The sequence below is a fragment of the Brachyhypopomus gauderio genome, unplaced genomic scaffold (assembly GCF_052324685.1).
Source record: "Brachyhypopomus gauderio isolate BG-103 unplaced genomic scaffold, BGAUD_0.2 sc93, whole genome shotgun sequence".
In the NCBI taxonomy this organism is placed as follows: Eukaryota; Metazoa; Chordata; class Actinopteri; order Gymnotiformes; family Hypopomidae; genus Brachyhypopomus; species Brachyhypopomus gauderio.
This window is the reverse complement of record NW_027506914.1, coordinates 527,501-542,804: the sequence shown is the minus strand read 5'-3', so window position 1 is coordinate 542,804 and position 15,304 is coordinate 527,501. Positions and strand designations below refer to the sequence as shown.

At 47.8% G+C, this 15,304-nt stretch overlaps 2 protein-coding genes across 6 annotated transcripts in view; one reads left to right on the top strand and one right to left on the bottom strand.

The window, feature by feature from the left end:
• Nucleotides 1–784: 784 nt before the first annotated feature.
• LOC143495137 (G-protein coupled receptor 135-like) lies at nt 785–3,240 on the top strand. Of its 2 annotated transcripts, XM_076992427.1 has the most exons (2): nt 785–1,698; nt 1,816–3,240. In XM_076992427.1, exons 1-2 carry the CDS (start codon nt 1,046–1,048, stop codon nt 2,357–2,359), a joined length of 1,197 nt encoding a protein of 398 aa, XP_076848542.1. In that variant the 5' UTR covers nt 785–1,045; the 3' UTR covers nt 2,360–3,240. The 2 variants fall into 2 exon arrangements, with proteins under 2 accessions (XP_076848542.1, XP_076848540.1); XM_076992425.1 differs by having other exon boundaries at nt 785–3,240.
• The window catches only part of LOC143495136 (disheveled-associated activator of morphogenesis 1-like), a 45,694-nt gene continuing 33,433 nt past the window's right edge, over nt 3,044–15,304 (bottom strand). For all 4 annotated transcript variants that reach the window (XM_076992423.1, XM_076992422.1, XM_076992421.1 and 1 more), the window contains 14 exons: nt 14,965–15,023; nt 14,558–14,745; nt 13,177–13,452; nt 12,976–13,083; nt 11,795–11,892; nt 11,135–11,219; nt 9,441–9,547; nt 8,636–8,724; nt 8,285–8,453; nt 8,017–8,124; nt 7,487–7,547; nt 7,233–7,364; nt 6,045–6,215; nt 3,044–4,918 (listed from right to left, as the gene is read on the bottom strand). In XM_076992423.1, coding sequence (XP_076848538.1) covers nt 4,715–4,918; nt 6,045–6,215; nt 7,233–7,364; nt 7,487–7,547; nt 8,017–8,124; nt 8,285–8,453; nt 8,636–8,724; nt 9,441–9,547; nt 11,135–11,219; nt 11,795–11,892; nt 12,976–13,083; nt 13,177–13,452; nt 14,558–14,745; nt 14,965–15,023 — 1,855 coding nt within the window. In that variant the 3' untranslated portion in view covers nt 3,044–4,714. The remainder of the gene's footprint in view (nt 4,919–6,044; nt 6,216–7,232; nt 7,365–7,486; nt 7,548–8,016; nt 8,125–8,284; nt 8,454–8,635; nt 8,725–9,440; nt 9,548–11,134; nt 11,220–11,794; nt 11,893–12,975; nt 13,084–13,176; nt 13,453–14,557; nt 14,746–14,964; nt 15,024–15,304) is intronic.

The window sequence follows — 15,304 nt, the reverse complement described above, 5'->3', positions numbered from 1 at the left end:
CTAGCCTCGCGAGAACTGCTACCTGCAGTAGTCTGGGTGGCAGTTCTCGCGAGGCTAGTGACAGAATTCTGTTTGGAGCAGCACATGAATGCTTTAAAAAAATAAAAATTGAAAACTGAAAATACGGGACAAATATGGGAAAATAAAAATACGGGACGTCACCGGGACAGAGCGGTAAAATACGGGACTGTCCCGGCCAAAACGGGACACTTGACAGGTATGGCATATAGGCTAAAAGCAACACATGAACTGTTTGTCAAGTGCTCACTGATTAGTTTAACTGCACTTTACAGGACTATTTGAGTTATAGGCCTAGCAAACAACATTACGTCCAGGATCCGTTTCATTCATATAAAAATTGAACAGGCATTGTAAGATGACATCATACGATGACAAAATGTTACAGGTAAAGTAAATTATGGGGATATTATTGTCTTGTAGAGAGGGCTCCACATGTGTGAACGAGGTACGCAATCCCACTGAACACGAGAGGAATCGTCTATGACAAAAGAAACGGTGTCATGGCAACGGCTTTAAACGTCACAGAGTGCAGCGGCTGTAAACGGCACAGAGTGCAGCGGCTGCACAAGTCACAGAGCGCAGCGGCTTTAAACGTCACAGAGCGCAGCGGCTGCACACGTCACAGAGCGCAGCGGCTGCACACGTCACAGAGCGCAGCGGCTTTAAACGTCACAGAGTGCAGCGGCTGCACACGTCACAGAGCGCAGCGGCTTTAAACGTCACAGAGTGCAGCGGCTGCACACGTCACAGAGTGCAGCGGCTGCACACGTCACAGAGTGCAGCGTCGTGAAGGCGGAGAGCGCGCGCACGGGAGAAGGGAGGGCGTGCAGCGTGCAGCGTGCAGACGGACGGACCCGCTGCAGACATCGGTCCCAGAGGAGGGGCAGCCTGGCGCAGAAGACAGGTCCGTCATCGTGTGTTCGTGAGCGTGCGCTTTTAAACCCGTCCATACAGCGAGACTAACACGGATGAGTTAAAGGGATGAGTTCTCCCGGATCACACGGATGCGCCCCAATCGTGTCCGATGGATGTCCCGGTGAGCGATGCCCTGACCTACAGCCCGAGTACGAGCGCGTTGGACAACATGTCTCGCTCAGCTCTCATTTCACAGGCGGTCTCGCCGAGTCCAGATCTGGACGGTCTGGCCGCACCTGTTGGGAACGGTACCGGGGAGAGAGCGGAGGAGCGGGCGCTGCACGGCGCGGCGGTGGCCACCCAGGCGCTGCTGCTGCTCGCCATCTTCCTGATGTCCAGTTTGGGTAATTCGGCTGTTGTGGTGGTGATAATCAAACACAGGCAACTGAGGACCGTGACCAACGCCTTCATCATGTCCCTCTCGCTCTCCGATCTCCTCACGGCCATCCTTTGTCTGCCCTTCTCCTTCATGATGTTGTTCAGCAAAGATGGCACGTGGATGTTTGGAGATCGCTTCTGCGTCGCCAACGGATTTTTCAACACCTGCTTTGGCATCATCTCAACCCTGACCATGACTTTAATCTCGTTTGACCGGTATTACGCCATCGTCAGACAGCCGCAGGAGAAGATCGGGAGGACGAAGGCGATGCAGCTGCTGGTGGCGGTGTGGCTCTGGGCGGTGTTGCTCTCCTCCCCGTGGTACCTGGTGTTGCGGAGCCCCGAGCGGGTGGTGGTGCACAAGCGAGGCTTTTATCACTGCATGTACGTCTTCCACTCGGGCTCGTCCAGGATGGGGAGGACGTACAGTGTAGCCGTGATAGTGGTGTGTTACCTGCTTCCCTTCGCACTCATGTGTTTCTGTCACTACAACATCTGCAGGACCGTCCGGCTGTGTGAGACCAGGGTCCGGCCCGTCACCACCTACGCGCACCTGCTGCGCTTCTACAGCGAGATGAGGACCGCCACCACCGTGCTCGTCATGATCGTCTTCATCATCCTCTGCTGGGGCCCGTACTGCTTAATGGGCATCATCACTGCCATGGGGGACTTGTCCTTTAACCCAGCCATGGACACGGTAGCCATTTGGATGGCATGGGCCAATGGTGCCATCAATCCACTGATTTATGCTATAAGGAATCCAAACATCTCGATGCTGCTGGGCCGAAGCCGGGAAGAAGGCTACAGGACTAGAAACATCGCCGCGTACCTGTCGACGCAGACCCAGCGCGGCGAGGTCCGGACGCGGTACGTGGGCCGGCTCGGTGCCGGCAGCCGCTTGTCCTCCTCCAGCCCGGCCCAGGGCGGAGAAGTGGCCATGTGGGCCTGCCGGAACCCGGCCGTGCTGTTCTGTAGAGACGGACACCCCGACACGGTCACGGAGTCTGTGGTTCCGAAGGTCGAGACAGCCAACACCAGTTTGTGATTGTGTTCAAGTTCATTTCAGGAGGAGAACAGTCTAAACATCCATCCATGTCAACACAACCGTATTATTTGGTAGCGGATGAGTATCCAGACGTTATGGATGTGTCGTGTTTGTTAAGTGCCAACAGCACTGGGCCTATAGTGCAAACGCCTTGCAACACTGTGGCTAAAATTAAAAGCATCAATTTTCATATAACGCTTTAATATTCATGTCCACTTTATTGATAGTCGTCATAAGCGAATATTTCTGCATTGCACTATGAAACCGAGCATAGGAAGGTCAACTGTTTACTAATTCAGCAAAAAGCTGATCCTCCCTCAGAAAAATGGAAAGTGTTGCACTAATTACCCAAACTTCACAATTCAAATTATATATTATATACACACTTAATGTCTTAAATAATCTCTATCTAGGCCATACAGCTATGAAATGCCCGAACTGCAAGACTGCTTTGAAGTAAATGTAGCATCATTAACTGAAGAATTTAAGCATAACTTTTTTCCGGTACGAGACACTGAAGGAACTAACCAAAGGCCGTTGAACTGATGACCACTGACCTGAATCAGTGAAGCATTCGGAATTCATGACTGACCCCATGGTGACACACACACACACACACACACACACACACACACACATCATTTGAGATTTAATAGCAACTGTGTATACAGAATGAGAGCCATATGTTCTGTGCCTGTTTATTACAATATACAGTATTATACAGTATTCCAATATCACTTTCCATACTGGAGATGTGAACGCTGTTGCAGTAACACTGGCATTTGATACTAAAACATTATGATTAATCACAAGCATTTTAAAATAAATCTTCCTGAATGCCACCCAGTACTAAATATCACAAACATTGTGGTACTACATTGTATGTTTTTAAAAAATTTGCAAAAAATAAAACTCCACATCCATTTTAATACCTGAGTTAAGGATTTATTTTTAACATTAAAGTGACTGCTGTACTATTATTAAATGGATAGTTTTAATACCCAACTCATTTTTTAACTTTGCTTGGACATTTCTGCTGAGGCTCGGAGGTTGTACAATGTAATAGTATTGTATTTTTAAATTGATAAATTAAAAGATCAACAGGCTTTATACAATATGACGCATGTTCATCGAAGACTTTGTTTGACTTTGGCCAGTAGGTGGTGCTGTTTAATAAGTGTTTATAAAGCCGCTGACATACAGACTGATGTCCATAAAACCATATACAACAGATCATTTAGGACCTTCATGGTTTATTAACCTAGATCAGAGTGTTTTTAAATAAAGCGAACATGGAGAGAACCCAAAGTAAACTATTATAAAGTGTTTATCAGTCAAACAAATTCAACATCAGATCAATAAGATATCTTCTTTAGCCCAGAATCAGAGTGGAGGTGTCTGCACATTTAAGACCAGAAGAACAAAGAGATAGCAATATTTACATATGTACAAGCTCAAATACAGTTTACCTGTATATACAGGTGTGGTTTAATGCATAGAGTGAACACAGTGTTTAAGGGGATTTTTGATACACATTAGGGGTGTGAATTCCATTTTTAGTTTGACCTCCTTATAAAATGTAATGATTATTTTCACAAAATATCAATATTTCTAACCTTCAACAGAAGGTCACGCACAGGTTTCCAGTCCTGGTCAACACCACCACTCGTTAGCAAATTACGTAACTCTTCAGAAACTCAGGAAGGTGTCCTAGACTTGAACATGTACAAAATGGAGCAGTTCTACTGTCTTATGGAAAACCCTGTTTAAAAGCGTTGTGCTAACCAGTTTGTGTGTGACCCATGTGGTTTGAAACGTCCCCCAGGACCTCTGACCTCCATAAAGAACATTAGAAAGAGGTTTTAATATTTCTGCACCAACTTAGTGCCTTGTTGTACCAAGTGTTAAGTACACAGCCCTTAGAGTCTTCTCTTGAAGATGAGATCAACAAAGACTCCTGAGCAGTTTGCTTTAGCAAGTTAGCACCATCTAACACACTGCTAGACTCAATGCAAACCACCACTATAGCATGAACAAATGTTTTGAAAAGTCTGTTTTTTGGGGAGCCAGTACTCAAACTGAGCAATAGATAATGCGTGTGCTTTTCAGGTAATGCAAACTCCTCCTTGCATTTTCACCAGTCAATTTACAGTAACAATTTCTTAACGAGAGATGACACAGGTGTAGTGCTGATGCTGCCACAAGATGGCAGCACCTATAAATAAACCGAGCGTTACGCAATGAATGTGATTTTTAGGAAATTCAAACTCTTCCTTGAATTTTCACCAGTTTAGAGTAACGCTTCTACACAGCGATGACAGGTGCAGTGTTGAGGCCCCACCACTAGGTGGCAGCTCAGAAGTCGAGTTTGGAGATGGGCCTTTCCCTGCTGGTCTCCAGGTTGTTGGGACGTCTGCGATTGCGTTTCATCTTGGACATGTCCTTGTCGAAGACCTCCCCGGAGCGGAGGGCAGACACTAGGTCGTCGAATTCACCATCCTCCTCCTTGTTCTCCCTGGCCTTACGAGCGATCCGCTCCTTCTCCCTCTGCTCCTTCATCTGGGCGGGGCAGACGGGGCAGTTAGAGGCAGTTAGAGGTGGATCTGCACATACAGTAGAAGCACACCCCCCCCCGGCCCCTACGTGGCGTCTTCTGTCACGTCATATTTCATATCAGAGGTATATGGACTGATTACTGTAGCTTCTGCTCCTTATTCTGCTCCCATGTTACTGGGTGATTTTAATATTCATGGTCTGCAGAACTCAAGAATGTTGTTGAAGCTGTGTCCACAATCATGGACACGTATTTGATGGGCTTTGTACATCTGGTCTTCTAGATATTACACCTGACTCTACTCCTCTAGATATTACACCTGACTCTACTCTTCTAGATATTACACCTGACTCTACTCTTCTAGATATTACACCTGACTCTACTCTTCTAGATATTACACCTGACTCTACTCTTCTAGATATTACACCTGACTCTACTCTTCTAGATATTACACCTGACTCTACTCCTCTAGATATTACACCTGACTCTACTCCTCTAGATATTACACCTGACTCTACTCTTCTAGATATTACACCTGACTCTACTCCTCTAGATATTACACCTGACTCTACTCTTCTAGATATTACACCTGACTCTACTCTTCTAGATATTACACCTGACTCGACTCCTCTAGATATTACACCTGACTCTACTCCTCTAGATATTACACCTGACTCTACTCCTCTAGATATTACACCTGACTCTACTCTTCTAGATATTACACCTGACTCTACTCTTCTAGATATTACACCTGACTCGACTCCTCTAGATATTACACCTGACTCGACTCCTCTAGATATTACACCTGACTCGACTCCTCTAGATATTACACCTGACTCTACTCGACTCCTCTAGATATTACACCTGACTCTACTCGACTCCTCTAGATATTACTCCTGACTCGACTCCTCTAGATATTACTCCTGACTCGACTCCTCTAGATATTCCTCGTGACTCGACTCCTCTAGATATTCCTCGTGACTCGACTCTAGTCCTCGTGACTCGACTCCTCCCAAGAAATTCCAAGACCCAGGTTGCTGATTAAGCCACTCTTGTGGTAATTGTGAAGCCGTGTGGTGCGGAGCATGTGTGCGGAGCGTATGCGGCCCCAATCAAACCCCAGGTGCACACCTGCGCCTCCAGACGGGCTCGGCGCTCCTCCTCTTCCTTACGACGCCGCAGGTTCTCATTGTCCTGCTTGGCCTCAACCACAGCCTGCAGGAACTGATCGAAGATGCCGAAGAAGTCATCAGGTTGGGCGGTGCTGGGCTCCTCACCAAAGTGCTTCACTGCCTTCTGGAACTGGGAGTGGGGTGAGAGGGTGGAGGTGAGGGTGAGAGGGTGTGGAGGGCGAGAGTGAGAGGGTGGATGTGAGGGTGAGGGTGTGGGGGTGAGAGGGTGAGGGTGAGAAGGTGGGGGTGGAGCATGGATGGTTTTGAGCAGAACAGTCTCATTTCAGACTCATGGCACGACAGTTTTGTGTTTTCTCTGATCTGAAGGGTTTAATCAGTCTCCCACCACCACAGCCCTCCACTGCACTCGATGGACTTCCTCTCTGTCATGTTAAAACAGCAAAAACAAAAACAGAAAAAGGAAGAAACTCTAAACTTCCTGGTGTCCTGTACCTCATCTTGATCTTTGTTACCATGGAAATACCATAATAATTCTCTGAGGATTATGGATAATTGTAGTATCCACATTAAATCATAAGATTACCCACAAATGTTTCAGTGGATCTTCCTTAGAAAATACTACCACATTAAAATCATATCCACAAACACCACATAGACCAGCACCACTGAGAGATGAGGATTCTGGGTCCATGAGTATTAACCTCACACCCTTTGTGTGGAACCCACACGGGCTCGGGTCACAGAACCGAACCAGACGGAGCCGCTCCAGCATTTCTCCCTAAAAAGCCGCCAGTTCCTCCGCCTGCTAAGGGCTCCATAACGACACGCGGGGCGCCCAGTCCAATCTGTTCCATGTGGGCCTTCACGACCAGGCTGAAACCAGCACTCCCTGCCTTTGAAACGGATCTGCCTGTGTCGGCCCCTGGTTAAACATTAACCCTGCATTTTCCCCGGTCCCGTGTCTGTGTGGACCAGGAGGGGCCCGATACGCGTAAGTGTAATTTAACTTCTACGTGCAGGACGACACCAGCCCGGTTCCAGACTGTGAACATCCACTTCAAAGCTGCAGGCTCCCACACTTAAAAAGGCCCAGCTAGGGTTCCAGGCACCGGGTTCTGCTGCCCCATAAACCACGGCTGTTACCCTCTCGCTGCCTTTGGGCTGCTGGAGATGCTGCCCCCCTTACCAGCTGCTTGGCCTCCTGAAGCGAGTCCTCCACCTCCGAGAAGCTGAAACCAGCCACGGTGATGAACTGGCTGACCGCAGATACGAACTTGTCCCCCGCGTCTGTGGGACGACTCTTCTGATACTCGAGCTCCTACACGCAGACGTGCGGAGAAGACGAACACATTTAACCATTTAAAGCTTTGTGCAAATGGGTCAAATAGATAAAAATATTTAGGAAATAAAATCAGATGTAAATAATAGAACATTACTTACAGCCTCCACACTCTTCAATCCGCTTCGTAAATTGTTGACCTCTTTGTCCAGTTCAGTCATGCTGAAATAAACAAGTCCACCAAAAAAAGAGAGAACCCTAATGTGAGTGACCAGTGATCGATCATCTAAACACCGCACACAATGATTCAGCAAACACAGGCAGCACATTTCTGTTGATTCTGACGGGGGCCCACACCTTAACTGCAGAGTTAAGAGTTCAGTAGATTCAGTAGACCAAGTATATCTTGGTTTGGAAGCTCTTACCTACTACATTCTGAAAAACATTTTAGCACTTAATGGCTTTTCCTCAAACTTGTAGTCAAACATTTCAAAGTACTAACACAGATTAAAGCTGCTTAAAGTGGACTCTGATATTAACTGAACAAAACAACTGGACATGCTTGGAATAAATCATTTTGTGAATGTGTAGATTACAACTCTTCAAAAGATTGAACCAGGGCTAGAGAGAGAGAGAGAGAGAGAGAGAGAGAGAGATACTGAGTACAGGAGCCTTTTCTCCAAGCACATACTTGACTTTGGCAGCTTCTGGAACATTCTGTAAGTCATCCTGAATCAGTGCCACCTTGGGGTACTTCTGCTCAAGAAGGGTGATCAGGTAGTGCAATAAAGTGACATTCCTGCACACAAACACAACAGGAGTGCTTCAGGAGTGCACAACAGGAGTGCTTCAGGAGTGCGCACAGCACCAACTAAAGCACTGCAAGCATAAGCCTCAGCTCGGCACCATAGCAACAGTGTGGCATTTCGATGGGGCACAGGGACATGCGTCGTCTTTACCTGTCGATGCTGGATTTGGTGTCTACAATCTTATTAAGGGAAGACAACTTGAAGCCATAAGCGTTGCCCCTCTGGCCTTTGTTCATGAAGTTGCCGAGCGCCAGGACGACCTCCAGAAGCTGACTGAGGTTTCCACTACCTTTGACCTCTTTGGATGCCCTGCTGAGAGCTGTGAAACCAACCAACACACTTACATATTGAGCGTGAATTCTCCCGCGTGTTTATTACATTATTCTAGCCAGGAACTGGGGTGTCATACCAACACGGTCCAGTCGAGGGGCTTTGGGAACTTCAGAGGCATAAAGATAAGATCTAACAACAGCAGGTGGTGCTGTGCGAGTGATGGCGTACCTTCGATTTTTGGTTTGACCTCTGCCACCCTTTCTGCAAACTTCTTCTTGAAGTAGAGTGACTGCAGCCTTTGCTGATAGTGGTTGATCCTGTGGGTCAAGATAAAAACTACTGAAAAATTATTTAACAATGAAATCCGTGACCACACGATAATCCCAGGTGTTATGGGATGATGGGAGAGAATTAATACAAGTAAAACATGACACTGAAACACACAGAACTGAGTTCATCACGGAAACTTCTCATCTTCAGCGTTCCCATGGTTTCATTCATTTAATCAAGCCGAAACATTACAGAGCACCTTTCTCTCCCAGGCTGGGAATATTTCCTTTCCTAACCATGGGCAGTGGTGCCATGGAGACCACTGCACCTGCGGTCTGCTCCCGTCCTGCTGTAATGGGATCCTCGTGTCCCACGGCCCGGGTGGCGTTCCTCTCGCCTGATTGGCTCCCGGTGGGAACACCGTTGAGATTAATGAGGATCTTCTGGAGCCAATGGCTCCAACAACGATTCGTGTCTCCGCTGTTTTAAGCGTAATCACTCTGTTACACCGTAACTGCGAACTGTTTGAACTGTAGCAGCTGGACTGTCTAACTGGAATGGATTTGGTCTTACAATTATGAAGGATGAGTAATTGTATTTAATCCTACATTTATGTAGGAGTAATTGAGCTTCCTAAATGTGATCATGCACGCATGTTATTTCCTTAATCCCCAAGTCCCTAGTCACATAGATCATTTAAAACGCATAAATATCTTCTGTCTATTATTCATGTGGGCGAAGCATGCGGTGCCAACGGCTGTACCTGCTCATCTCGTAGAAGAAGCGGTCAGCTTTGGCCATCCTATCCAGCTCGTGCTTGTGTTCCTCCAGAAGATCAATGTCACCCTTCTCCGGGACGAACTTCAGCATCTGTACGAGACAAGACGCAGATGGCCGGTTAGCACAGCACTCCTCACCCCCCCCCTCCCCCCCTCACCCTCACAGCACCCCACCCCTTTACCCCCCCCACCCTCACAGCACACCACTCCTTCACCCTCCCCCACCCTCACAGCACACCACCCCTTCACCCCCCCTCACCCTCACAGCACCCCACTCCTTCACCCCCCCTCACCCTCACAGCACACCACTCCTTCACCCCCTCACCCTCACAGCACCCCACTCCTTCACCCCCCCTCACCCTCACAGCACCCCACTCCTTCACCCCCCTCACCCTCACAGCACACCACTCCTTCACCCCCCCTCACCCTCACAGCACACCACTCCTTCACCCCCTCACCCTCACAGCACCCCACTCCTTCACCCCCCCTCACCCTCACAGCACCCCACTCCTTCACCGCCCCTCACCCTCACAGCACCCCACTCCTTCACCCCCCCCCCACCCTCACAGCACCCCACTCCTTCACCCCCCTCACCCTCACAGCACACCACTCCTTCACCCCCCCTCACCCTCACAGCACACCACTCCTTCACCCCCTCACCCTCACAGCACCCCACTCCTTCACCCCCCCTCACCCTCACAGCACCCCACTCCTTCACCCCCCCTCACCCTCACAGCACCCCACTCCTTCACCCCCCCCACCCTCACAGCACACCACCCCTTCACCCCCCCTCACCCTCACAGCACACCACTCCTTCACCCCCCCACCCTCACAGCACACCACCCCTTTACCCCCCCCACCCTCACAGCACACCACCCCTTCACCCCCCCTCACCCTCACAGCACCCCACCCCTTTACCCCCCCACCCTCACAGCACACCACTCCTTCACCCCCCCCCACCCTCACAGCACCCCACTCCTTCACCCCCCCCCCACCCTCACAGCACCCCACTTCTTCACCCCCCCCCCCCCCTTCACACCCCCCTCCTAAGGTAAATAGGAATTCAGGAACCACTATGTGGTTTTCACACGGTACAATAATTTAGAACTATTGCATGACCTCAGAGATGGGTGATATACCCATTTCTTCTGTAGCTAACTGGCATTTAAACCACAGAAATAGACATGCAATGAAACACCAAATTGGCTTAAAAAAACCCAAAAAGCAATTCTTTGCACTATAGAAGTCACCCACATTCTTATTTCTTATTTCTTCTTTATTCTTTATTGCCAGTTATGCACCAATCTTCAGTGTTATGCTAAAAATGATCTGAAATAAGTTTACAGGCTCACAACAATAAAATATGTAAAATCTGCAAAGATCTGTTGACCAGTGTGAGGGTAGCGTACTGCTGACACTACAGTGGAGACTGAAAGTCACTGTTCCCACAGAAGAGCACAATGTTGTCTGACGTTACAGTATTTGGCTTCAAATGCGGGCTTGGTATTCATTACGTGTGGTTTCCGAGCTCCCCACCATCAGATCGTCACGATCAGCTGATCATGGCTTTGAAACATGTGATGTCAAGCTCTTGTAGCCAAACGGGTTTGTCCTGGACACAGTCCGATCTGCCGTGCTTCATGTGGGTGTGGCTGGAGGGGAATGTCGTGTCAGTCACCTGCTCGAGCATGTCTTTGGGAAGGTCCTCGTGCTCGTCCATGGTCAAAATGGCCCTCTTGATCTCTTCATTGGTCAGTTTTAACCTAATGAACAGGAACGGTTACAGCCACACAGTGAGCAACACAACGCGTCACTAGGGTGTCATGTCATTTTCCATGGAAGAGTCATTTCATTTATTTTTAGTTCAATGAAAGGTCAGGACATGAATGTGTCTGAATAAATGTTTCTCAATTCAGTACATGAGCAAAGTCTGAAATGCAGGTTTAGATCACAGCCATAAAAAAAAATAATAATAACCCACAGGCACCTCTGTATATGGCCATGGAAATGTATGATGACATTCATAAGAATTCTGAATGAGATCCTATTAAAGTAGTTTTCAATAGACTGAAGTATGACCGACCATCACCTGAGAGACGACCTGCTTTAGTCATTACATGTGAAGCACCCATCACCACGCCTCGCAGAGATCAGAGACAGTCCAGGAAGACAGAGGAGTGGAGGAGAAGAGGAACAGAGGAGCGGAGGAACTGAGGAGAAGAGGAACAGAGGAGTGGAGGAACAGAGGAGTGGAGAAACGAAGGAGAAGAGGAACAGAGGAGAAGAGGAACAGAGGAGAAGAGGAACAGAGGAGTGGAGGAGTGAGGTGCCCACTCACCGTGAGAGGAGGATGTTGCAGTTCTGGGCTCGGCGTCCGTCGATAACAGACAGCTCCTTCACCTTCTTCACGGGCATGGAGTCATCCTCAGACTCTTTCTGCAGCAAGATGTATAAGGCCTCATCAACAACTACAAACATCACAAAACTTCACCTGTGCATATTACAAAGAACGCAGATTACAAACTGACATCATAACAGTTCAAGAGTAGCTAAGAAGAATGTGACATTGGGTTAAACCAAACTATAGCACATCAACTTTATCCCTGTGACATTTCCAAGTTGTGGAAAAACACGGGTGATGGAAAACTGTAAAGGTGATATCACCCAGCCCCTTCTCAAATGGGACACTGCTGAACTGTTAATTGGATCCTTATTTAGCCTGGGAAACAATATCAGGATAAGTACTAAATAATGTATCTGCAACCTGTACAGTTTAATACGTTTTGCCATATTACCTAGGCCATCAGGTTATGCTCCATTAACAGGGGTGTGTGTGTGTGTGTGTGTGTGTGTGTGTGTGTGTGTGTGTGTGTGTGTGTGTGTGTGTGTGTGTGTGTGTGTGTGTGTGTGTGTATGAGTCAGACAGAGACATAGTGAGACTAAGTCTGAACTACATCTGTCATTTCATATTATTTCACCAATAAATATTTGCACATCACACACAATGGCAATAAAGCGGAGGTCACTACGTCAGCCATTGTCCCAGCATAAAGCCTGGCATGGGACAGCATGAACACGTGGTGTTAGGAGGAACATCTGGAGAACGATCGGAGTGGAACAGAATGTTTGGCTCTTTCTCAGAGTCCAGTTGAGTTTTATGGAGAGAAGAGAAACTTGACTGTCACTAAAACTCTCGATATGCTACAAGGAAGAGACTTGACCAATTACAAACAGAAATGTAGAAATATCACTAATGGAAGTCAACATTCGTTATGTTTAACCCAGGCAGGTCACACCATGTAAAACGGTGAACTGAAGTTTAAAAACCACTTCAACTAAAGTTCATCTAAAGTTACTGAACAAAAGAACGTTCTGGAAGGTTTAGACAGAATATGTAGTGTTGGTAGGAACATGAGAGCTGTGCAGGTTTACGAGGAAAGAAGAATAAGCTGGACATCACATTCACTAACAATGTAGTGGAAACTGTATTAATAGGGCTTTAGTTCAAGTCAGTCATACCTGTTGCTTTTGATAGGCTGAAAAGGTTCTCTCAATGTCTTCCAGGTCCAGGATTTTGAACACCTTACTGTCATCAAGATCCATCCACACAGTTCCTTCTAGCTTATTCTGTGGGGAAGAGACCATTTATTTATTGAGATGGGTCCTCCAGTGAATTATTGGAGAATTACTGTGCAGCGTGAGTGAACAAGGCTGACTTACTTCACCCAGTTTGGCCCAGTTGAAGGACTTGAGTGGGTTTGAAGGTTGAGGAATGTTCTTTTTCTTCAGCCCAGGACCTCCTAGGAGAGGTGGGAAGATACCAGGCAGACCAGGTGGAGGTGGGGGTGGGGGTGCCCCAGGAGGGGGTGGTGGAGGTGGGAGAAGCCCACCAGGAGGTGGAGGAGGTGGAGGCATGCCAATTTGACCTGGTGGGGGAGGCAGGGGACCACCCGGGGCCCCGGGACCAACAGGAGGGCCTCCAGGAACGCTTGACCTCTACAGACACATCAATCAGACAGAAATAGAGGATTTCAGAGATTTAGCTACTTCATCTGCAGCGAACATGCATGATTGGCACATAGCCAGGTCTTCATGGGAACGCTGAGAAGGGAAAAACCACGAGAGGACCACATTCACGACCACGACCTCACGAGAGGACCACATTCACGACCACGACCTCACGAGAGGACCACATTCACGACCACGACCTCACGAGAGGACCACATTCACGACCACGACCTCACGAGAGGACCACATTCACGACCACGACCTCACGAGGACGACATTCACGACCACGACCTCACGAGAGGACCACATTCACGACCACGACCTCACGAGAGGACCACATTCACGACCACGACCTCACGAGAGGACCACATTCACGACCACGACCTCACGAGGACGACATTCACGAATATTCCTCATATTTAGAATTTAGGCACAAACAAGATTTACATACGGTCACTACATATTGTAGAATATATGTATTGATATATGTAATAATATATGTATTGCTGCTCCCCTTAGAAAAAGTGTTAAAAGTATTTAATTGTGTCTCTTTTGCAGAGTGTGGAAATTACTGTACTGAGCCTGTCTGTAATTCCACAACTGATATTCTTACAGTGATATATTCTCATGTTCTGATCTCTGAGCCAAGAAGTTGTTTATTTATACTTTTTTATGAATGACACTTGAGGGCAAATCTGACTAGACAGCTAGGCATGACTTTGGGACGTCAATCATTCGGAGGATCAAAGGATACTCCGGCATCATGAGGACACGCCCTCGTACGAGCGCTGTCATTTTTGTGGGTCACTCGTGAAGGTTTGGTAAACCTCCAAACATTTGCCGTTTCTGTGGCACAGCTGAACTATGACAAACGTGTGAGGAATTGAAGACAGAACATACAAAGATATTCTTGGGCACGAGGTCCATGAGGTCTAATACTGGTTCAATACTGGTTGTGTTCTTTCGTTTTTCTGCTGTACCACTATAGGTTCAACACAGGGGACACTTTAATATTCTAAATGTGTGTGCTGGTGGGAGGGGCTCACGCGACCTGGTGGGAGGGGCATGTGGTGGGTGGGAGGGGCGGGCCTACCGCACTCATCTCTCTGAGCTGCACGGTGAGGTCGGCCACTTGCTGCTTGACGATCTTGTGCTCATTGCTCTCCTTCTCCAACTTCTCCTTCATCTTGTTGAGCGTCTGCATCATCTCCTCCTTCTCCTGAGCCTTCGCCTCACACTCACGCTCCTTCTTCTCCACCTTCTGCTGCAACTCGTTATGTTCTGTACAGCGAGAGATAAAACAACGGCCGTCTGAACAGGCCTGCGAGGACGGTGGCCAGAGAGGGTCAAGACAGCCACCACGGCCACGTTATGCATGCGCAAACTCGCCTACGTGCACACGGCAACATCAGGGAGTCCCAGACTGATAGTGTGTAGTTTGAAGACAGGTTGGTGCACATTGCTCTGTACTGCTGTGAAGTGAAGACAGAGCAAACATACCCTTCCTCATCTTCTCTGCTTGTTCTTTCCACTGTTTGACTTCATTCTCATTAACCAGCCTGAAAATGAGAGAGAGAGAGAGAGAGAGAGAGAGAGAGAGAGAGAGAGAGAGAGAGAGAGAGAGTGAGTGAATATGGGGGAACAACAACTGCTACTGAATGCTGAATTTGTAATCCGTTTCAGTTTAAGCAGATTTGGCCCTCTTAGCACTGACAACCTACAGGAACACAATTAACTCCCTAAACAGACTTTTAGGTTATAGTTGTCGGTCTTTGTTGTTTTTTTTATGTATTTGATTGAGTCATTTTGGCAGTAGGTGAGCTGAGAGCTAACGCTCACG